At 36.3% G+C, this 25721-nt stretch overlaps 1 protein-coding gene and 1 long non-coding RNA gene across 2 annotated transcripts; one reads left to right on the top strand and one right to left on the bottom strand.

The window, feature by feature from the left end:
* Positions 1–851: 851 nt before the first annotated feature.
* On the top strand, positions 852–25708 carry LOC309490853 (interferon-induced GTP-binding protein Mx3-like). Its single transcript, XM_082160130.1, has 14 exons — positions 852–1096; positions 9337–9533; positions 12891–13013; positions 13123–13233; positions 21404–21558; positions 21642–21780; positions 21894–22092; positions 22866–22962; positions 23058–23180; positions 23741–23873; positions 23995–24138; positions 24262–24338; positions 24454–24663; positions 24749–25708. The coding sequence occupies exons 1-14, from the start codon at positions 1002–1004 to the stop codon at positions 24977–24979; spliced, it is 2034 nt and encodes a 677-aa protein (XP_082016256.1). The 5' UTR covers positions 852–1001; the 3' UTR covers positions 24980–25708.
* Positions 14443–20229, bottom strand: LOC309490863. The gene is made up of 2 exons (XR_014202857.1): positions 15649–20229; positions 14443–15576 (listed from the first exon to the last, which is right to left on the bottom strand). It is a non-coding gene; the product is annotated as an uncharacterized lncRNA (long non-coding RNA).
* Positions 25709–25721: the final 13 nt, after the last annotated feature.

Here is a 25721-nt window from a genome sequence, read left to right as displayed (position 1 = left end):
TTACGCAGTATTTTCCTGGTTGTTACACCTTTATTCCCAAGACTTTACATATTATTCCCCTATACTTACACGTAAGTACTTTATAGGTACACTGTAATTACCGAAAGTTACACTGTAGTTTCATTTTAATTACGCAGTACTTTCCGGGCTGTAATCTAAAGCGTTACCATTTTTTTCTATAAGAGAGAGAGAGAGAGAGAGAGAGAGAGAGAGAGAGAGAGAGAGAGAGAGAGAGAGAGAGAGAGAGAGAGAGAGAGAGAGAGAAGAAATGTATGTATGCGAAAGGAGAATGTATGTGTGTGTGAGAGTAGAAATGCATGTGAAAGGAGAATGTATGTGTGTGAGAGTAGAAGAATGGATTTTGGCTTGTACGACCCCTCATACATTTGCCTGGAAGACTCACCCTCCTTTGTGTACAAGTTATCCCTAAAACTCTTGATAACTTATTACCTTTTGGTTTACCTCTTTGGGAATGGGGCATTTGTTCCAGTCGCACTGAGACATTTCAAATGATACCAAACATGTGTAATACTGTATGATAATTATTCACATTAAACTATATAGATTCTTGGGTGAATTTTGGTGATCTCAGCATGAGGGAGAAGAGATGGGAGAAGAGGGAAAGAAATGTAGATTAAGATCATTCTGAGGTGAGACTTGCATCTCGAATGGTAATGCTACCTTCACAAGAGTGAGTTCAAATGTTAATTTCCTTTGTTCTCTCAGAGAGTAGCCCTCTCTTCCAGTTCTTCCAGTCTTACACCTCACCTGGTGTTACATGTTCTACCTCTGTTTGCATTTGCATTGTTAACATGGGTGTGTTTCACTATAAATTCAGTCTGAAATACAGATTTAAACTCATTTTGATTTCTCTTCAGCATCACCTCAAATGCTCTTTGGCTGAAACCTAAATTATACAATTTACAAGAGACATCTAAAACTAAGAACATTATCTTTTCTCATAACTGATTTTGTACAAATTTTTCTTGTTTATCCAGAAAATGTCTACTTCAGGCTTACTTTCTTTCTCATCTCCAAATCGAAGAAATGCTAATGATGATGATGATGAAGATAGTGACAGTTCTCAAAATGAAAGGTTAGTATATTTTATTTGCTTATTATTAAACTATTGCTGAATTATTAATTAAATTGTTTTTATTTATTTATGTAGAAATATTTGTACTTGTGTACTTGTGTAATTTCTTGTTATCTAGATGTAAAAAAGAAAAGAAAAAGAAATGTACAAGGCAATGTGAGTTTATTAGGGCAGGTCACTTGAGTGTACTATAGACCTTTTTCAGAGCAGCGCCATGACAAGTATTAAAAGCGAGGCTGTGAGGAATAGACTTACCGTCTTTTCAGTGGCATCCTCTGTAAAAAGCTGCATAAAGCTCCAAGATCTGGAGTTTTTTGTCGACTGAAAATTTTCTGAAATATATTTTTGCAGTGTTTCAAATCAATTCAGAACAATCCAAAAACACATTAAATAACACAACCTTCTGAAGGGATGAATGTCTGTCCCTCACAGCATCACAATCATTCCTGTTAAAAATGGCAAATATGGCACTGTTATGAATATGTTCTATGGGCCTGACCAAAAGACCAAGGTCTTTACACTTGACTATGCTTGTCTACATTATGTATTTCCTGTATTTGGCCCAAGTGTTTGGACTGCAAGTGTGTAGAACTTTTGATTACCCGAGGGGACACAGACACACTTACTGTGTTGCAAAAATACTTTTTTATTTTAATTTTTTATTTTAAATTGTAGCGCTTCTAATTAAGTGATAAAGAGCAGTTGCAAATGTTGCACAAAATATACATACACTGTTTAAAAAATCTATAGAATCTACTCATTAAGTGAGGTAAAAATTTGCACTCATTTTGTTTGGGTAGATTTCATCCTATATTTTTGAGTAAGGAGTACCTGAATTTAACAGCTATGATATACTAAATGAAATTAGGTAAAGTCTACCTAATATTACTCAATATACACATTACTTATAAAAATTGAGTAACAATAACTCTATTATTAGCAGAAAACAGTTAAAGGTACAATATGCAAGAATTGTTTTGCCGCTAGAGGGCGCTACATTCCAAACAACAACAACGACGTAGCTTGATGACGATGTGAAGGAGCGTGGAATGATGGGAACTGTCGTTTTAAACTCCACCGTGGATGTAAATCAGTCAGACGGGAATCGAAAAATCATGTTCATGGATGAAGCTAAGTTCTATTTTTATAAATGTTGCATTTAATGACATGCTTTTTGTGGCGAGGGGGGCGTGGTTCAGCGCGGTCTGTGATAGGAGAGAGAAGAGACGAGCAAGTAGGTCAAGTGCAAATTACGAACACCTGTGTCTTATTGCAGTATTATTGGCGTGGAGAGACCGCTTATAAGCCACGCTGGAACGAGAGAGAGACTGGAGAGAAAATTGGACGCAGAGGAAGAAAACCGGTGGATCCGAGCTCTCATTTTTTAACTGTTTTGTGCCGTCGCGGTTGCCACAGTGAATGCACGTTGTGCGCGGCTTTTGTTTGTTTTGCTTTATTTTAATAAAGTACGAGTCCCAGTCACGTCGATCCCTGTCTTCTTCCTTCCTGACTCTTAAACCTCATCACACTTTTATTTCATTAAAATGAATTAACCGCTAGAAAAGTAAGGTTTAATACTAAATTGGTTATCATAGATGTTACTGTATTTGTTGTAATAACGCTGCGCAGTTTTACGTGTTCTAAACAATTGTTGTAAAAGTACATTCGAACATACCCACATCATTTGCCAAAATACTGGTTAATCTTTATGTATAACATGCTATGTTTATTTACATGGCCATAAACACCAGACGTGATAAACAATGTCAATAAACTAAACACAAATCTAAAGCAATAATACTTTCCTTACATAAACATAACTATTACCGAATGCTACATTTGGAAAATATAAAATTAAGCATGCTTTGTCGACAGAACCAGCTGCAATCGGTAAAGAATAACTGTAAACGACTGCAAGAAACAAGCTAAAGTTTGTACAACTACAACTTCCGCATTTGTCCAGGACTCCACGCAGTACGAGCGGAAACCGAGGGTAACGTGGATATGACGCAATTGACTGGCGACTCCCAGATCTCCCCTGCTCTAACGCCCCATTTCCTTGGTTAAAATCGCAATTTTCTCACGATTTAAAAATAGTTGGAAACATTTGGGATATTGTAAGTAATCAACTTAACAAAATATATAACACTGGCCTTGAGATTTTGGGATATTTTAATGCAAAATTCTTACATATTGTACCTTTAATCTACTTAATTATTATTAATAATAATAAGTCAATAGAAATAATTAAACATTACTTATTCAGAGATGGTTAAATTTACCTCAAAATGGCCAGACACGGGACTCTGGAACTAAAAGGAGATTCAAATACAGTGGCCCTTCAAGCTCAGTGTGCTGCAATTTAAGAAAACATGCAAATAGACTAAGACAAGCTAATTAAGAAAAAAATCAATCTGACAACACATGCACATGTTCAGAAAAAGCAAACAAAAATGTTTTCAGTGGACATTAGTGCTAAACACGGCTTAGAAACGCTTGCTCTCGGTGTGGTTTGTAAAAGTGGGTTTATGTTTATGTTGTGGGCTGCCTTCTGCTACTGTGTGCATGCATAAAAAGCAAGTGCTGCACACAACTCACAGGACCTTGCGGAGCCAAAAGAGAATAAAGAAATGAGAATTTAAATGTCGTTTTAATAACATTTAACATACCATACATGTATCCTGCTTAATAATAATAATAATAATAATAATAATACAGACAAGATATATCCCAGGGTATAGGCTAAAGTAGTGTTGCATCCCCAACCCTCTTAGGATTTAACTCGCCTAAAGTCCTTTTAGGATGCAGAACCGGATTCAGATAGTGTCTCTCAACTGAAATATTATATTATTTCCATCTAGTATTTATATTACTTCAAGATATTGTTTACCTTTGTTTTGGGGGAAAGAACAGGGGTGTATTCAAGAAAGCAAGGTTAGATAACTGTGAACACGGAGCGGAGAGCACAGCGCACTCACACAGCGGAATACGCTTCGAAGTTGTGCATCTTTGGAAGCGGAGCGGCTCGCAAAGTCACAAAACATGCTGAGCCAGAGTAAAACTTGATCGCTAAACACGGAGGGGTGGCGGCATATTTTCGGCCTTTTTTCTCTTTTGGGCAAAAAACGAAAATGCCATTTTCGGCCGATAACTTTCTTAATATGCTTGTTTTGCCTATTTGCATGTTTTTTTAAGTTCCATTTCTTGGGCTTTCAGGGCCACCATAGATACTTGTTTCTGAAAATAAAATTGTGAAAAGAGTAAAGCAAAAAGAGACCTCATTTACAGTGTTCAGGAGAGGATGCATCCTGGTACCAAAACTCCTCTTTGGCATGCATCAGCTGCAGAAGACATGTCGAGTCGTCTCCTCACGGGCGTCGAGTCGTCTCCTCACGGGCGTCGAGTCGTCTCTTCACGGGCGTCGAGTCGCCTCTGCACGGGTGTTGGGGCACGCTCTGCACTAGTGTCCCGAGATAACGACAGAAAAGCAGATGGGAAATAATTAGCGTAGCTGCTGTTCATAATATTAATGCATTCAATCTGATTCAACTGTAGTATAAAAGATAAGTATTATGTGAATGCTTGGCTAAAGAGATGCGTCTTTAATCTAGTTTTAAACTGGGACAGCGAATCTGAGCCTCGAACAATATCAGGAAGGCCATTCCAGAGTTTAGGAGCTAAATGTGAAAACGCCCTCCCTCCTTTAGTGGTCTTAGATATCCTAGGAATGACCAGAAGCCTCGAATTTTGTGATCTTAAAGAGCGCGATGGATTGTAGGGCGATAGAAGTTCCGTTATATACCCAGGAGCTAAACCATTTAGGCTTTATATGTCATTAGTAATACTTTGTAATTGATACAGAACTTAATAGGTAACCAGTGTAGAGATGATAGAATTGGTGTTATATGATCATATTTTCTTGACCTAGTAAGAACTCTAGCAGCTGCATTTTGGACTAACTGTGGCTTGTTTATTGAGGATGCAGGACAACCAGCTAATAAAGCATTACAGTAATCTAGTCTCGAGGTCATGAATGCATGAACTAACTTTTCTGCATCAGAGACAGATAGCATGTTACGTAGCTTAGCAATGTTTCTAAGGTGGAAAAAGGCTGTTCTTGTAACATATGAAATATGATTTTCGAAAGACAAGTTGCGATCTAGTATAACCCCCAGGTCTTTTACTGTAGAGGATAAAGTAACAGGACATCCTTCTAAATTGAAGTTGTATTGTAAGAGGTTTTATGGGCAGTTTTTGGACCCATAAGTAATACCTCCGTTTTATCTGAATTTAATAGCAGAAAATTACACGTCATCCAGTATTTTATATCTTTAACACACTCTGTCAATTTAGATAATTTATTGTTTTCATCTGGTCGTGATGAAATATATATTTGAGTGTCATCAGCATAACAGTGGAAATTAATTCCATATTACCAAGTGGCAGCATATATATTGAGAATAGCAGAGGGCCTAACACAGATCCTTGCGGCACTCCATAGTTTACTGACGTTATCTTGTATTTAAACAGACAAAATGGTAGCGGTCTGATAAGTATGATCTAAACCAGCTTAATGCCTGTCCATGAACACCAGTGTAGTTTTGTAGTCGATCTAAGAGTATTTTGTGATCTATAGTGTCGAATGCAGCGCTAAGATCGAGTAAAACTAGTATTGAGATACAGCCTTGGTCAGAAGCTAAAAGTAAATCATTTGTAATTTTACCGAGCGCAGTTTCTGTGCTATGATGCGGCCTGAATCCTGACTGAAATTTTTTCATAGATATCATTTTCTTGCAAGAAAGAGCACAATTGAGCGGACACAACTTTTTCTAGTATTTTAGACATAAATGGTAGATTTGAAATGGGTCTGTAATTTGCTAGGTTATTATGATCTAATTGCGGTTTCTTAATAAGAGGTTTTATAACTGCCAACTTGAATATTCTCGGAACATGACCTAAAAATAAAGATGAGTTAATAATATTGAGAAGAGGCTCTTCCACTACAGGTAACACTTCTTTCAGTAGTTTAGTGGGTATTGGGTCTAATAAACATGTTGTTGGTTTAGATGCAATGATAAGTTTATTTAGCTCTTCCTTTCCTATAGTTGTAAAGCGGTGTGGTTGTTCTTGAGGGGCGATAATTGAGGCTGAATCATAAGACACCATTAAAGATTGTACATTTACAATTGTGTTTCTGATGCTTTCTATTTTCTCAGTGAAGAAATTCATAAAATCATTACTACTACACTGTAACGGTATATTTTGCTCAGGTGATGTCTGTTTATTTGTTAGTCTAGCCACGGTGTTAAATAAAAACCTTGGATTATTTTGGTTATTTTCTATTAGTTTGCGGAGATGCTCAGCCCTGGCTGCTTTTAGGGCCTTTTTATAATGTGACATACTGTCTTTCCACGTGATTCTAAAGACCTCTAAATTAGTTTGTTTCATTACAGGAAATGTCTCTTCTGCTCTAAAAATGGCTGCAGTTACGCCAGTTCTTAAAAAAGCTGGTAGCGATATCACTGACATGTCAAATTATCGACCCATTTCCAATCTACCTTTCCTGGCAAAAGTGCTTGAGCGTGTGGTTGTTGGCCAACTCCATACTCATCTCCGTACGAATAGCCTATTAGAAAGATTTCAATCGGGGTTCAGATCTGGACACAGTACAGAGACGGCTCTGGTCAGGGTTCTGAATGACCTCCTTATTATAGCTGACTCTGGGGCATGTGGCATTTTGGTCATGTTAGACCTTACTGCTGCATTCGATACCATATGTCATAGTATATTATTGGACAGATTGCATAAGTGGACCGGTCTGTCTGGAACGGTGTTAAACTGGTTTGAATCTTACCTCTCAGGTCGTTCACAATTTGTCTACCTGGGTTCAAACAGATCTGAGACTGTTTCTCTGTGTCAGGGTGTCCCTCAGGGGTCAGTCTTGGGTCCTATTTTATTTAGTGTTTATATGTTGCCTCTTGGGCAGATCATTCAGAAATATGGCCTGAGCTATCACTGCTATGCAGACGACACCCAGATTTATATCAGCTCTCAGCCTGATCTTAATTCTTCCTCTTCAAAACTGTCTGACTGCTTAATGGAAATTAAAGGGTGGATGAAACTCAACTTTCTGAAACTAAATTGCTCCAAAACTGAAGTCTTGTTAATTGGCACTCCTTTGAATGTCAGTAAAAGTAAGGATTTTAGTATTTCAGTAGACAACACCAAATTGTCCCCTTCTGGTCAGGTTCGTAATTTGGGCGTTATTTTTGATGCCCAGCTAACTTTTAATTCTCATTTTAAAAACATAACGAAGGTTGCTTTTTTCCATCTGAGAAACATTGCGCGCATTAGACCGTTTCTCTCTAGGCCTGATGCAGAGAGGCTTATCCATGCCTTCATCACGTCAAGGCTTGATTATTGTATCTCTCTCTTTGCGGGTTTACCAGCAAACTCTATTAAGAGGTTGCAATATATACAGAACTCTGCCATACGTGTTTTGACTCACACATCATCTCGCCATCACATTACACCTGTGCTCCAGCAACTGCATTGGCTTCCAGTTCAGTCACGTATTGATTTTAAAGTTCTGATTTTAACTTATAAAGCAGTACATGGGCTGGCTCCAGATTACATCTCTGATTTGGTTACTCCGTCCATTCCTGCTCGCTCTCTCCGCTCTGCTGGCTCTCTCTCTCTGTGTCAGCCTCGTTGTAAATTAAAAACTATGGGGGGAAGGGCCTTTTCCTGTAATGCGCCAAAGTTATGGAATACATTACCTGCGTCAATCAGGGACGCTGATTCTGTGGATTGTTTTAAGAGACTTCTTAAGACACATCTTTTTAGTCAAGCTTTTAATTGATAAATTGTGTATTTATGATAAAGATTTTTTACTGCAATGTTTGTTTGATTGTTTGATTATTTTGTTATGTATGCTGTAGCGCTTTGAGTATGTGAAAGGCGCATTATAAATAAAATTTATTATTATTATTATTGACACGTTTACTTGGCACACCCACACATGATTGATAAGGCATGAACAATTCAACTGAAGTGTAAAACCTACTCTGTTATGCAAATGAAGTGTTTCAGGGACACCATTCGACCATCTAGTGCTTTGTATGCAGCCAAGGGGTATGCATCTTTCAATTCCGAATACTGAAGAACTTTAATCTCTCCTGTGGGCTCTATTTTGAAGCTCCTCAGGTGCTCATGGTACCACCCACTTAGCAACTTAAGAACAATGACAGGATTGTCATGCACAATGATTATTTGGAGTATTTCTCCAAAGTCAGGCAACCCTCCTGTCGATCCGAAAGGCAACAACATTCCAGCACAGTAGTCAGTGCATAAAATGGTGACTTTGTTTGTCCTGTTCACAACAGCTGCCCTGGGAAACTTCTTTGCAAATTATTCCTTAATGGTGTTTCAAGGTCATCAAAACCTGCCACACTGTGTCATCTTCTGGTACTTTGTCACCTATTATCAAAGGTAGCATCAAGTTATCAAGGTAACAAGCACCAGTTTTCCAAGCACGATTCGTTGACCGACAATGCTTGCAGGTTGCCTACTGCTAAATTCAAAAATGCAAAATTAATATAATACAAAGTGTAGTGTTATAACACATGATTTAAAAAATTAAATAAAATGTATATATATATTTATATATGTATATATATGTATACTGTATATGTATATATACATATATATATATATAAAAAACTTTGCAGGATTTACAATGTGGATGACCTTTAAAACACGTCGTCACAGTCTGTGACAAGCACGCGGCAAGCGGTGCGACAAGCAGTGCGTGACATCATCAATCACGTCACCGCCTCGCGCCATTCTCTCACTGCCCCAGGCCTCGTCCTGCTTGCCACAATGTTAATTTGGTTTTTCATGCTTATGTTCATAATCATTCGAATGTGAATTAAAAAAACTCCAAACAATAATAAACAGATCTCAACAAGTGTACAATATTGTATTATTATTTTTAGTATTGAAATTCTCTTGTCCAAGCAGCATTTTGCACTCAGATAAGATACTACAAAGGGCATAGTGCCCTCAGACGACCACAATAATAAGATTATTTCCAATATATTAGAAATAATGTTACCATGTGATTTTTGAAGAAAGAAAACCTGTTCCATTAAGCTGAAATTAATGCCTAAAAACTGAATTAATACTGTGCAATAATGAGATTTGTTTATATCTACAAATGTATGTTTTTATCTTTACAGTCAGCAAATGAAGGGAGCAGTTCACAGTTATTTAGAGGAGAGCATTCGTCCATTCATTGATCTGATCGACACTCTGCGGTCAGTTGGCATTCAGAAGGACTTGGCATTACCGACTATTGCAGTGATCGGAGACCAGAGTTCTGGGAAAAGCTCGGTGTTGGAAGCGCTGTCTGGAGTTGCACTACCAAGAGGAAGCGGTGAGGACTGGTTTACTCCCCTTTGGTATTGGAAATTCATATAAACACAATGACCATTTTAGGTAGCCTACACCTCTCCAATTTTGCTCTATTGCACTTCCATCCTGAAAGGTAGGATGGATCCATGAATTCATGCATGTCAAGGCAGAAAGTAGGTCTGGAAGCAACAAACCACTTTAATCAGATTTCATTAGATTGGCTAATCAGATATTTGCATCAACAAGCAGGTGTAAAGGTAAAGTGGTTACAGTAATGCATGAGACACATGCAGTTAATTTTCAAGTTTATGAAAGATTTGTAATTCAGATGTATTTGTTAGGATTAAATAGTTGTTCTGGAGTCTAGCAGAAGATCTCTGTTATTGATATCAACTCTGTTACCATCAATGTCAACTCTGTTTGTTTTAAGGTTTTGCTTTAAAAATTATCATTATGTGTGTTTTATTGTCAACAAATTGATCAGAAGCTGTATTCTACTACATGGAATTTTAAAGGATTTTATTCATTTTAAAAGCTATGTTTAATGAAAATGCATACCATCTTGGCAACATTTTAGTTAAACATGTTGATATTTTTACTCCAAAACAATAAGTCTCTATCTTATTAGGCTTAAAGTTGAATTAATAGAAGAAGACAAAAGTTATCTTAGGGAAGACATGGTTTTTAATTGTGTTACATATTATGTTAACTGTATTATGTTTGACCCAATTTGTCTAACAGCTTTTTCTGTTAGTACATTGATTTTCAGAATTATTTTAAATCTTATAAGTTTAAGATCAGCAGATATTGAAAATATTAAATTTAAAGTGTGTTCCATGAAAATAAAAAAAGTTTAACAGAATAATTACTCCTATTTTTGTTTTCTTTCTCTACTTGAAATGTAACCGCAATTCTGGAACGGGTCGTATGTTCAAGTTGAATTCTGAAGGCCTGTTCACACCAAGAACCATAACTAAAGATAACTATAACGATAACTATTAGCGTCGATAATAATGTTCTGTTTATTACAAGCGCACACTACAGTTTTGTAGTCTGCCACTTTAAATGCTTGGGCTCTTAACCCTTATGCATCAATTAAAAAAAAGTTACACATAAGTCCATAGTGGACAAAAATGTCCATGTCAAAAAACTGTCATACAAATTTTAAGCTTGGGAGCACAGACTTAAGTTTGGTCTCATTTTAAAGAAGACCCTTGGCAGATTATTGCTGAAGTTAAAAAAGTGAAACCCAAAAAAAGTTATAGAAGTTTAAGTTAATGAAAATGATTTAGGAACATTATGAACATTATTTTATATAAAATATATATTTTATGAAACATGTTGAACTCTAAAACTGATATAAATTCAAAGCCATAAATCTAAACAAGTTGTGTTCCAAATTTGAGGATGATATCTAAAAAAATTAGCTTTCAGTAAGATTTTGTTTGGGCGCAGTAACAGATTTACCCCATTAGATGTCAGCAAAACTCCACTGGTGCACACAGTGATTGGATTTTAGTTTTGCAGTTGAGTTTTTCTCTCAAATATTACATGCACACACACGCACATTTGTTTTTTATTACACACATACAAACCACACTCTGACATCCATACCAACTCACCCACACAATTATCACTGCATAACTGATCCAATTGTCTTTATAATATGCCGAAGCAGAAAACAGGAATAAAACGAGTATTTGCTTTATAAGCCAAACCTGAAAAAATGGCACCATCTGGTAAAAAATTTGCCTGGTTAAAACCAGACCATTCTCAGTAGTAACTGAGTTATGGTCTGGCAAAGCTTCATTAAAGGGATGGTTCACCCAAAAATGAAAATTCTGTCATCATTTACTCACCCTCAAGTTGTTCCAAACCTGTATGACTTTCTTTCTTCTCCTGAACACAAAAGAATATATATTGAAGAAAGTCAGTAACCAAACGACTGATGAACCCCATTGACTTCCATAGTAGGAAAAAAATATACTATGGAAGTCAATGGGGTCCAGCAACTGTTTAATTACCAACCTTCTTTAAAATATCTTCTTTTGTGTTCAGGAGAAGAAAGAAAGTCATACAGGTTTGGAACAACTTGAGGGTGAGTAAATGATGACAGAATTTTCATTTTTGCGTGAACTATCCCTTTAATAACTCATTTTCAAAGGGGCGTCACCAACGGATGTCGCTCAAATGCCTCTGGGCGCAATTGGATAGACCTAAAACCAATCAGAGCGGTCGTCATCGTGTAAAGCCATATGCTGCGTCCCAATTCAGCTTAAGTTACACTACGCCATAAAAGTATGTACTCTTTTTGTGAAGAAAAGGTATTTACTTTTGAATGTGTAGCAAAAAAGTAGGCAAGCTTTGGGACATACTACTTCGTCATCTTTATCGGACGGATCTGTCGCGTGCGTCCTGTCACGTAAACTGCCCTGTCAATCATCTTGTCACAGTTAAAATCCTCTATTAAATCTAATTTAATTTCCTACCGTTTCGGAGAGAAATGTAGTAGCATGTTCATCTGCCAGTGGGTCTTTCGTGGAGACTGTCCTCATGTGTTTGCAATTTGAATATAATAATGCATTTAAAAGTTGCTGCGCTTCATCAACGAACGTCGCTCAAATGCCTCTGGGCGCAATTGGATAGACCTAAAACCAATCAGAGCGATTGTCATTGTGTAAAGCCCGCCCCAACGTTTCTGATTGGTGCCGCGATTTCGACGGATTAGAAATGGCCTTGAATGAGCTCTTTGCCAGACTACTACTTGCAGAGCAAATCTAAATTTGCCGGAAGTTGTCTGGGTTGTCCCAGGCTAATAAAAAATAGTAATTTTTTTTTTTTGAAGCCTTGCCAACAGAATGAAAGCCTCTTAATAAAGATTACATCATTTTATAGTTAAATGGCACTGGGATTACAATTTTTATTTTTGTTCAAAAGGCGCTAAGAGGAACTATTTTTTAAAGGAAATGGGGGTGAAATAGTAAAAATCCAATAAAAATACACACCTGTGCCACATTTTATGCAGTTAGTATTAACACAGGCAAAGTGATAAAAAAAACAAAAAAAAAACTGAAAAAGACAAAAATTGGCTTTCAAAGTTTTTATAGTTTATCAGCTTGAAAAAAAACACTCTGAAAGTGATTCCAATATATATTTTCTCTGTGCCATTAATATCCATATAGTTGTGGTTTGGACTCTGCTATTAATTTACATACATAGATTTTTTTTTTTTTGACATCTTTATCGCTATCGTTATCGTCCATGGTGTGAATGGGCCTTAAGAATTAAAGAATATTACTTTTGTCAACACATGCACTGTTGTCACACCATTTTCCACTATCAGTTTTCTTGGTTGCTAACTGGACTGTGTTTGTTATAGGAATGGTCACCAGATGTCCACTGGAGCTGAGGCTGAAGAAGGTTACTGGTGGAGCCAACTGGAAGGCTGTTCTATCCTACCGTAAAAAGAGGACTGAATTTGTGGATTCGTCATTTGTTGCAGGTTTATAAACTGCTTGCAGTCTCTTTTGCGTTCTTAACTTGATGGTTTTTTTGCAACTGACTCGAAATTATCAATCTTACAACTGATTTTAAATTATGAAATTTTGCAGGTCCTATTAAAGCCAGCAAATTGGCAAATGGAAAGGTAGCACATCCAACTTATGATTTGAAGAAATTTGAATTTGGAGATCCTTCATTAGTTGAAGAACATGTTGCAGCAGGTTAGTAAATCTGCAGGAAAACTCCTTTCTTTTCAGAGTTACTTGAACATAATATAGAGATCAAAATCTCAAGCTGCAGTCACAATCGATTCAGTAAATAAATATAAAAATTTGTTTTGTCTTATAAAATTGATGGCTGTTGTCTTGAATGCTGATTCAGTCAATTAAATGTATTATTCCAGTTCATCATATCACTGCACAGAACTCATATTGCATAGAAACATCCTGTTACTGTGCGTTCACACCGCCGGCGGCGAGAGCGTCAAAGTGGCCGGACGCCATTCATTTTCAATGAGAGCCGGCGGCGAGCTCCGGCGAGGGCGGCGCGGCGCGGCGCATCTTGAGAATACAAGAGAACACAATCCTGTAAGCTTTGGTTCCGACCACATTAGTTCCTAAGCAAAATGGAGGAAAAATGAATAATTTCTGTTGCGGGTTTCCCGTTATTGTACGACTTGTCCTTGTTTACATACAGGGACATTAATAAAAAGAATGTCTTTTTTTTTTGTGAATTGTTTATTTTATTTTCGTTAGCAAAATAACTATAATTTTTAAGGTCTTTCCATCTGTCATTTTGTTACTTTCACATTTAAAAGATTTCATTAGGTTAACTTATACCCTACGTGAGGCCACTCTGCACAAAATAGTGCACACATAAACACTGATTTATGTTCAGTTCTTATTTGCTTTGCGGCCCCTTTAAATAAAGTTTTTAAAAAATCACGCATTCTAATCTACGTCAGAGCGTCCCCGAATCTTTCTACGGCGTCGGTGGCAGGGCGGCGAGAGCGAATTTTGCCGCTCTCGCCGGCGGCGGTGTGAACGTACAGTTAGGCTATAGGTCCATGTACGCCATGTCGTAATTACGAGATTCCGACTTGTAAAAAGCACATGTCCTCGTAGAAACTCGTAATTACGACTCAGAATTTCTGGAGAGCTTCGACTTAAACCACATGACCGCTTTACCCCCTGACTGCTGCAGATTCATTTTGGCATTGAAAGTGTTGCCATAGAAACACATAATTCTGAGTCTGAGGACATGTCCCTTTAAGGCAGCTCATATCTCTTTGAATGGGAACATCTCCAAAACTGTTTGCAAAGCTTACGATTAAATTTCATATTTCAAATCACCAATGAAATTTGACAACAACTGTCTCATAAATTTTATTTCTAAACGCTTGTATCATGACAAAAAAACGGATTTAAAAAAAAAGCTGGACCAAGCTAATGCACATGTGGATTCCTAAGCACGCGTCTCGGTCTCATAACACTGAAGCTGCGTCCAAAATCGAATACTTCCCTACTATATAGTATGCGAAAAACAGTACGCGAGCAGAGTAGTATGTCCGAAATCATAGAATTCGAAAAACAGTAGGCGAAAAGTACCCGGATGACCTACTACTTCCGGCGAGATTTTGAAGTACGTCCGGACTCCATTCATACTACCCGTATTCATACTATATAGAACGTACTTTTTTAATGGTCGGTCGCGAAGTACGTTCTAATTTAAATGTAGTACCTACTCACATAGTACGCGATTTTGGACGCAGCTTGACTGTTTCTATAAGACCTTATGTAGCCCCGTCCCTTTTCAGCGCCGTGCTCGTTGTCTTTTGACTTCCGGTCTGTATTTTCACAGCGATCTTACGTATTTATGAATGAACGGCTCGTTTTAAAATCTTCCCGGTCTACTGTAGCCTGGTAATACCAAACTCTGCTACTTCGCTTTGCTTCGTAGACAGAGTCTGGAAGGGCATAATTGAAAAGCGTTTTCTTTCTCGCGGGAGGGCGCTTGTCTGAAGTTTAAAATCATTGGTTACCCGCAAGCCAATCACATAACGTTTGGTTATGACGTGTGTTATGCGCTGGCTCAGCCGCATCGAACTTCCACTGTAAACACATGTATGATGCGAAAACAAAACCATCGAGCGAAATACCGGAGTGAACATGGCTGTGAACGACTTTTGCAGATTATGTGAAGTAAATCTACGCATCCACGGTACAATCAGCGTCTACGTCACGGCTCTCAGCCCGCCCTCTGTTCGTTGTTTGGCCGGCTGTTTTCAGGCCGGAGGAAAACTGAGAGATAGGTCGCTATCTCAGACTGAGTACTGAAGCGAACTGAAATTGAGCGGAAGTACGAAGTCTGACGTAGTCAGGCTAGGTCTACTGACATTTGTTAAGACATCTGCTTTAAACATTACAATCCTCATAACTTTCATTAACTTTACATTAAAGGGGACATATCATGCTAAATCCACTTTTTTTAGCCCTTAAATGCATTTTGTTGTATATTTGGAGTGTTTAGAAGTACAGAAAAGTTGAAATTATTCTCTTCAGGTGCTTCGTTGATATCTTTATAATCAGTTTTGGTCATATTTTTCAACCGGTTCAGATTTTTCTGTCATCTATGACGTTTTTTCAACTATTACATCACAGTATTTGCAGCGGAACTGCCAAATAAGGACATCGACTTCCGGCCCAACACTTCCAGCAATCCGCCATTTTTATTTCTCGCTGCAATTTTGTAGTCCAAGCTAAAGGATGCAGAAGTTACGAGAGGGTAAGTTAAAATGTTCGGTTGTTGGATGTAGTAACCCACACGCTTCATTACACCGTCTAATGTAGATGAACTGCCGTGCTTGTGACAGGGCGCATGTTTAACTGAAAGAACGAGCAGAGAGAGAGTCTCTTCGGAGCCAGGCGAAAGTGTAAACAAGACTTCACTGTCTCCAAACTAGGCGCTGTCTTGCTCTCTCTCCCTCGCACATATTAATCAAAATAAATCGACACGGTGGTAAAAGGTCGGAAGACCAAAGTTTCATGTGTAAATACAGTAACACACCATTGCGATACATACATCCATATGAAGACGTTGTTCTGTCGTCTTCATTTTCATCTCGTTCCGGCTCTGACTCTGGCTTGAACATGTAAGGCTGCATGGACAAGTCTTCCGTTGTTGACATTTTGTTAATAACGTGTGAATAAAAAGTTTCTGTGCCGCTAGATAATCGTATCTCTGCTATCAAACTACAAAAATGGCCGAACGGGGTGGAGTTGAACCGAGTGTCACCGCTACAACCTGGAGAGGGGGCGGGGTATGAAGTGTCTCAATTGCATTTAAAGAGACCGCACCAAAACGAGTTGCTCTCAGACGCACATCAGAAAAGGGGTAGAAAAGGGGCCTGTGGGGCTATAATAATGAGGAATTCAGACCCAAGCATTGCAGTTCCGCATTATATAGACCACAAATGTATGATTTATATGTAAAAAGGAACGATTTAAAAGCATGATATGTCTCCTTTAAGTAAATCCACTTCAAAAGCTAAATACTCCTGGACAGCAATGCCATAGAAATAAACAGAGCGACCGCAAAAACGGAAGTTCAAAGAAAATTTTCGAAAGATGGCGGCGCCCTCGTTTCTCTGGCGCATATGGTCTATAGCAATCGGATCTTCTAACGGCAGCTGCAGTGATGCAATGACTTTACCAATCGCCGATTGACTCTATGGAAGGCGAACGGGACCAAAAGTCTTTAAACGAAACGTGTGAATTTTGACCGCCTCAACACGCACTGTTTGTCCGCGTTAACGCGGCAATTTTTGTACGTGTTTCTTTTGTTTGTGTAGACATGCACATTCTGGTCGTGTTAAGGCGTCAGTTTTCATCGCGTTACTTTAGTACGTGTAAAGACGCACAGTTTTACCATATTAAGACGACTAATTTGAACGTGTTTCTCAACGCGCACATTCTGGCCATTTTCGAACTTGTAATATTTTTTTAAAGCAGACTTACTTTTAGATTTACCCACATTTTAATCCTTTAGTTTATTGTGGCCTTTTTTTTTACTGATATCTTAAGTGCTAGAGTAAATTAATAAATGTTACATTGTAAATTAAGTAAATGCATTCCATATTATAAATTATAATTAAATGTTTGTATTCCAGTGTTTGTATGAGTTATTAAATGTTTGTTTAAAGTTATTGCCCTATTTTCAAAAGTATATAACTTACACAGCATTGGCTATATTTATAACTGAACACACACACACACACACACACACACACACACACACACACACACACACACACACACACACACACACACACAACTTTATTCACTTTCACATAATAATGTTTTTGTAATTTGGTGTTCAACCCAAAACCTTTTATTATCATATTTTTTTGTCAGAGCTGTTGTGTAAACAAATTAAAATAAAAGTCAAATAAGACAGCAGGTTAAACGATGTCCTCAGAACAAGTGTCTGTTTTATCAGTAAAAGCCAATAGCCAACTGGATAGAAACAAACTTCTTAAAATTCATTTTCACTTTGTGAATCACAAGTGGTGATAAATGTTTTAAAGTCTAAAAACTGTAACTATTTTAAACACAAATGGAGACATGAGTTCTGACCCTATAGTTTGTTTGTGCTGTTCTGTCTCTGTGTTGTTTACAGTAAACATCGTCTTGGATGCTGCAGGCTGATGAGTGCTATAATGGAATTAGTACATCATATTTAAAATATGTTTTGATATGTATTACAGGCTCGACATTTACACTCCTCCGGGCTAAGTGGATTTTTTGAAGGGACAAGTGAAAGAGAATTTTACTTGCCCGACCGGACAAATAGCCTGATTAAAACGTAAATAACAAAAATTACTACTCTGCATTCATGTAGTGTAAGTTGCGACTGATAGTGAATACAATATCCTAATATAATATATAATGTAGGCTACTGACGCTAACACGGTTGTGCGCGCCTAATTTGGAAACAAATGAAACATTCAAAATGTGGAGTTTTTATAACATATGATAAAGTTAAGGCGAGACACTACAGGTGAATAGGGTAAAAATTTTAACTAGCAGATATCACCATGAAACTTTCCCAGTTGATTACATACATTAAGATGAGAAAAAAATGTATCACAAGTTTTCTGTAATTTAATGTTTAAATATGCAAATTAGGCTATATCTAATTAAATATGCGCGATTTTGCATATATTTTAAAAAACGAAATCTGAGTATTGGATAAAGCCAGGTTAAAAATTATTTTTTCATTGTGTTCACATATTAGATGGGGAAAAAAAATACAGAGGGATTTATGGATATCTACTTTTGTTATTCTTTAAATCAGAATATACTGTCAATAGCCTTAAAAAAATGATTTTCGCCATGTTTTTTGGAATAAAATGTTATATAAATCAGGCTAGGAATAATACATTTACAAATCCCTCTGTAAATGTCTTCATAATATAACTAGGTACAAGACTGGAAAGTTTGGTGTATATAGGTGCTACTGAAGTGGAGATTTCGGACTTAGAGTGTGAGAGAAAGGTCATTTTGAGAAAACGGGCTTTAAAGATTTATCATCAGCCAATAAGATTGCGCATTCAGTCCTTTTACTTTCACAATTGGTTGCTGATAAAAAGGAAATTACCATATTTGGATCCGACAGCATTGTACAGGAGAGAGAGAGCTATCCAGCCGTGCGTGTGATGGCCAACTTTTGTTGAATTTATGAGAAATCTACAGATGCGAACAGACAAAGTGTAATAAAATAAAGACCTAAATGTGTATTTTGGACTTTTTTTCACCACAAGTCTGAAAGAAGACATGTTATTGAAGAAAAATATCCCAAAATCTCAAAATTAACCAGTAAAAAAAAAACGATGTTTTTGCCTGCCGTGTCTCGCCTTAAGCAACATCACTCGACCAAGAGCGCTGAATACCATCACGATTGAAAATGTGACACTGATTTCATATTACAGTTCAATAAACAAGTAATTAATATTAAGTCAGTTGAATTTTAGACACAATATTGGCATTTTTTGTTCTATTTCAGCAGCGAAAATAGTTCCACAGCGCATCTCAAAGGAAAACTCAACCATTGTTTCATTACCGAATGATTCAGTGTTTTGAACGAATTGAATTCCTATTCATTTACAACCGCCTCATCCCTGAATGAATCAGCCGTTTGAATGAATCGTTTGAATAAATTACTCAATGACTCACTCATTAAGACGGTCGCCTGCCGCCTCCTACTGGTGGTTTAAAAATATTATTTCTATATACAAATAATATTTCTTATTTGTATATTCAAAACATTTTTAAATTAATCTCATTACATTATTTAATGCAGTTTAATTTGATTGGCAATAGCCCTTTAGCATCTTATTATTATATTTTAATTTATTGATCAAATTTAAGAATTTTAAATGAAAGATGAAGCATATATTTAAAATGATTAGGGAAAAATGCCCTTTAGAAAGGTTAAAATATCATAAATATGCCGTTTTTTATATGTTAAAGCTGACTGAACAGTAATGAGAATACTGATTCGGAGTAAATTATATTTACAACACACACAAAAAAAAAATCTTTTTTTTTTTCCTGGACAAACAAATGTTTTTACTCGGACAAGTGAATGACCAACCGAAGGTCAATCAAATGAAAAGGCTTAATGTTGAGCCCTAGTATATATTTTTTATTATTATTCATTTATTTACCCATAAACCTGTCTTTAGGAAGCCGTACAGTGGCAAGAATAACTTTGTGAAATCTTTGTTGGTGGTGGACAGGGTTTAAATTAAGACAGGAGTATACCTTAATCTCGTTAATCGTGCATTTCTTTTCTTTTATTCCACAGCTGATGTGTGCAGTTTTTTATTGCTTGCATTAAAATAATTTTCTCTTGTTTTGTTTTTTAATTGCAGTCTTTTTCTTCTGCCATTCATTCTTATCAGCTCCATGCAATCTTAAGCTTTTCTTGGTTCAGCTGCACGCAGTCTGAAAAGTTTTTTTTGGCAGTTTGCTAAAGTAAAAGAGCCATTCTAAGAGCCATCGTTTAAGCTGTTGACTTTTCTACCTTGAGAAAGAACGTTACACGAACAACTTAAAAGGACATGACAAATCATGACATAAGACTGACATCACTCACAACGTACCAATGCATTATCCCTCATAAATATAAATATATAAATATATATATATATATATATATATATATATATATATATATATATATATATATATAAATATAAATATATATAAATATAACGCCTGATGTTTGCATACGTGCATACCAGTATACCATAAACATGACGTCTGATGATTGTATACATATATACCAACGTACCATCACGTCACATACACAAATGTAGTCTCAAATACAACAATTTCATTGGCTGCTGTACGTGTTGTCGCGTTAACACGGCCAAACGGTGCGTGTTGACGCGGTCAAAAATTATGCAATTTACGTAATTTGTGTGTTAACACGTCATTTACACATTAACGTCATTCACGTGTAAACACGTATGTACGTCTTTACACGTCAGTTTCACAAGTTTGGCCCTTTTGGCCTTCCATAAAAAATCACACGTTTCTTTTAAAGACTTTTGACCCCGATCGCCTGCCATACTTTTCTGTAGAAGGCGGGACTCATTCCGTCATATTGCGCGTTGCACTTTCTCCCATTCATAATTAATAGGAGTGAATCATCTTTATGTATATAAAGTCTTTGGTAGAACATATGAAGAGTTCAGATGCAAAAGCCTCTAAGTGCCATCTGACATTTTCTTCTAGAATGGTCATTTTTATCAAGCTCGTATATTTAAGTTCAGTAATTTGACTTAAATGACAATGAATAGGTAATTTGCATTGCCATTTAAGTGAAATTACTGAACTTAAACATACGAGCTTGATAAAAATGACCATTCTAGAAGAAAATTTCAGATGGCACTTAGAGGCTTTTGCATCTGAACTCTTCATATATACAGTAGACATATATGAATCATTGCACTGGAATTGATCAATATTGTCATTAGCATATTGCTAAGCTAATAGTAAGAGAAATGCAGAGTATATAATTATTGGCTAAATAGTGTTTTTAATTTTTAACATTAAAATTATATTGAACTATTTATTTTTTATTGATACTTTTAAGTACTGATTTAAATATGTTTAATTAAAATTATGATTTTAATTAAACATATTTCATTCAGTACTTAAAAGTATCAAATCGTTGTCTCTAACATTTAGCCTACTGTTTCTTGAAAGAAACATTTGTATCAATGAAAGAGCTTAAGGGAAGCTTGAGGCTCATGCTGCTTTAAATGACGTATTTTTTCTTATAAACACAGTTAATTTTACAGTGTGTGTGTGTGTTGTACAGCCCAGAATGAGCTGGCAGGAAAGGGGGTAGGAATATGTGATGAGCTCATCACTTTAGAGGTCATGTCACCAGATGTGTGTGACCTCACACTGATCGATCTACCTGGAATTGCCAGAGTCCCAGTAAAAGGACAACCAGAGGATATTGGAAAACAGGTGATCAGCATAATCTGATTTTGCGCACCACATTTTAGTACCATAGACATCCAGTTTTAAAACTATGTCTTCATGTCTTGCAGATCAAACATCTGATTATGAAATTTATTGAGAAGCAAGAGACTATAAACCTGGTAGTGGTTCCTTGTAACACTGACATTGCAACAACAGAAGCATTAAAAATGGCACAAGAAGTAGATCCTGAGGGCAGAAGAACTGTCGGTAATGAAGCAGATGATCCGAACACAACATCTAATAACATTAAATATCTTTGAGGATTTAAGGCTTCAAATCATCAAATGCACTTTTTAAAAGAAAATGTTTCATTCTCACAGCCATTTTGACCAAGCCAGATCTCATAGACAGGGGAACAGAGAAGGACATTCTGGACATTGTCCACAACAAAGTGATTCCTCTCCGCAAAGGTTACACCATGGTGAAGTGTAGAGGACAACAGCAGATCGATAAGAAAATTCCTCTGGAGGAGGCGACACAAATAGAGAGAGATTTCTTCCAAAACCATGACTATTTCAGGTTACAGACTATATATTTAAGAATATAATTCAACTTTTAGCATGTCATTTCTGAATTCAAATTAATTTTATGTTTTGAGGTGCATACATTCAGGGTGACACAACTGTCCTGATAAAAGTAAATAAAATAAAAAACTTAAGACTGAAATGAATGAAAATAAAACCTTAAGTAGTTTGGCATAATCTTTTGTAAATATTTCTTAGGAAAAATATTTTCACAAGACATGAGATTCGCTGCTTATTAAGTCAAGTCAAGTTTATTTGTATAGCGCTTTTCACAATACAGATTGTATCAAAGCAGCTTCACAGTATTAAATTAAAATAATACAACAAAGTTTGTTTCAAGAGGAATTTATTGATTGATAAAATTAAATTAAATATCCCCAAAATATCCCCAACTGAGCAAGCCAAAGGCAACAGTTTTTCCAAGAATTAATATTCTTGGAAAAAATTCTTTTGTCCACAAAATCATATAGCCATGGCAAAAAAAATCACAGAAAGAAGCCTTGCAGACCCTTAAGACTGTATCAAGGTCAGTAAAAGTCTCAGATATATTTCACCTTTATGTGACAAGGCAAAGTTAGTTCAGATTGTAAAATTGTAATATGTGGTATAACTCCCCCAAAACCTTTTTTATTTTTATGTTAGATTTTTGTGATGTTCACTTTGTCCATTATTATTTTTTCAAGAATACCTGTTTGCCAAGCTACAGTAGGCTATATGAGCTAAAGTAAACCCCATCTAAACTAAGTGCCTTCTCTTGTTCTACTACAGAGACCTCTTACCGTCTCTAAATAAATTGAGTGAGGGTAAAGCGACTATTGAATGTCTTGCTGTCAAGCTGACTCAGAATCTTGTTGATCATATCAAAGTAAGTTTGTAAATGTCTCAAACTAAGAGTCCTAAATGTGGTGAACTGCATTTGTGGTTTCTATAATCAAATGGTTTCTTACCTATCTTTGTCAGAAATCCCTGCCACAGCTCAATCAGCGGATTAAAAAAAAGTTGTGGGATGTGAAGACTGAGCTTAAGGATTACGAGACTGGACCACCAGAAGATCTTAAGGGAGCCAAACTGTTCCTCACTGAAGTAGGACCTCAAGTCATCAGATCTTCTTGCTTAGGATAATTATGATTAGGGGTTCAAGATGCTGGAACTCTATGAAATGGAATGTAAACATTTCTTAATATGCATATTGTGAAACAGACAGATCCTTTCATCCATAAAATTACCAGCCCTTTAAAAAGATAAAAACACAGAATACAGAAAAAAAAAAAGTCAAAATTGTGAGATACATATTTTTTGTGTTTGCAAGAAAGAAAGTCAGAATAACAAACTCATAATTCTGAGAAAAATTTGAATTGCAAGATTTTTTTCTTAGGAAAAAAAGAATAAGAAAATATTAAATCAGAATTGTGAATAATATTTTTTTGAAATTACCTTAATGTCAAGTTAAAAGAAGTAAATGTTTGAAAAGCAAGGCTCATTCTGTTTAAATCCACTATGCTTTGTCTCGTGCCTTGTGTGAACAGCCCCTGAAAATGTTCTCTGTTCAGATAATACCTCTTTTACCTCCTCAGAAGATTCACTTTTGCTGTATAATGATATTGTAAAAGGCTAATGAAACAATTTTATTTATTTCTTCACAGACCCTAAAAAGATTCAGTTATCAAGTCGACTCTTTATCATCAGGGGAGCTGATGAGTGAGGAAAATTTGTTTGTCCAGCTTCGGGCTGAATTCAAGAAGTGGAATGATCATCTTAACAGCACAAAAACATCCTGTCAGTTTATTTACAACATGCAACAACTTTGAATTCACTGTTGTTGTTGTTTTCTTAGAGTTCTGATAAAAATGAAAAAGTCAGTTAATTTCATAAGAAATCCATTTTGTTTCCAAACAAGTCAGCAATTCAAAAAAGTTGAGCCAGAAAAACAGAGGGCGGGAACTGCTCGGATTCAGTAACTACAGAGTGTTTGAGTCAGTTCTGCAAGAACATGTGGCCAAACTTAAGAAGCCAGCCATTAAATTACTCAATACCATCAAAGGTACCATCACAAAATATTTTATGGTTATTGTAGAGAGCCAAAAGATTAGATCACCAATTTAATGACATTAATTTTAACAAATGTGGCTGTTTGTCTTCTTGACTTGATGTATTTCTCCTGAAGACATCATCATCACAAATTTGACTGACGTGGTGAATCAGTGTTTCAGGAACTACTCTGTCCTTCAAAACACTGCTAAGGTAAATATTGCTCCTAATTGGTGGAAAAACTAATAACTAAACTAAAACAAATCCAGTTTAATCAAGTTCTCTTTCCTCGCTACTTTTTCATTTGACTTTTTCATTTTGCCCATAGGACAAAATCAACAACATTCAGTTAACACAGCAGGAAAAGACGGAGCAGAGGATCTCAGAGCAGTTTGAAATGGAAAACAGGGTCTACACTCAAGATCCCATCTACTTTAAGTTCTTGAATGAGATTACGAATGAGAAGTTTTCAGAAGATCAGTTACCTGTCTTTGACAAAAAATGCAAGTACAGTAATATGCTGGAGGCGTATTATGAGGTAGACATTCTTAGTTTTCAGAAACAAATAGCAGTGCAGTGTATGTGTATGTGGAAGTAACTTAGTATCTCTATTCTTCTTTCAGATTGTGGTGCAGCGAATGGCTGACCAACTGCCCTTGATGATCTTATTTTTCATGTTGAAGCAGACTGCTCAGCTCCTGTCTACTGACATGTTGTGTTTACTGGATGGGGCAGATGTGCGCGAGCTCCTGTTTGAGGACTCTGATGTCAGCAGAAAGCGCAAAGACCTACGAGAGCGCCGGAATCGTTTGAGTGCTGCTCAGGAAGCAATTAGCACTTTTTCTACTGACTAGAGGGTATCTGAAAATACATATACTGTAATGTATCTATGTCAATCTTATAATGTATCTGACAACTTCTAAACAAACATCCATTTTCCATTAATAAACCTATACAATTTTCTTCAGAATATTAAAATATACATACATACATTAACCCACATCTTATACTTTTTGATTGTTTCCATGTTACTCACAAAATGGGCTAAAGCAGGGCCGATACATTTTGTTTTCTAAAATAGCTAAAAGCTTCAGTGCGTTATCTACAAGTTAAGGTCTAACTTAAGATTAGGTCTAACTTGACATTTAATGATTTTTTGGCTCATATAAAATGTTTAAAAATATGCACAAAAAAAATATATAGGCTATTTATCATTTTTGAGGGCCAGTGAAAATGATGGCAGTGCATTCAATCACTGTAGTTCAGCGAGTATGTAAGACTGGAGTTAAGCCGTCTGGCTTAGAGAAGGTATACTCTTTGAGAAATCAAAGGACATTTCTGAAAATTAACACTTCAAATAGCAAATTGTAAAGAAATATTGCAATAGGCTCAAGGCGTGATTTGTAGTCAGATCAGCCCCAGATGTAATCCAGACACTCAGCATTATGTATTTTTCTGTATTATGTTTTTTTCCCCTGTTTTTTCTGAGCATTTGATGTTTTGTATTGATTATCTTTGAATTGATTATGTAATTGGCATGATACATTTACCTGAATATTAATAAATTGTAACATTTGAATTTATTCTGACTTACTC

The sequence above is a fragment of the Leuciscus leuciscus genome (assembly GCF_965113295.1).
Source record: "Leuciscus leuciscus genome assembly, chromosome: 25".
Classification (NCBI taxonomy): domain Eukaryota; kingdom Metazoa; phylum Chordata; class Actinopteri; order Cypriniformes; family Leuciscidae; genus Leuciscus; species Leuciscus leuciscus.
The sequence above is the reverse complement of the archived record's forward strand: the minus strand, read 5'-3'. Positions and strand labels throughout refer to the sequence as shown.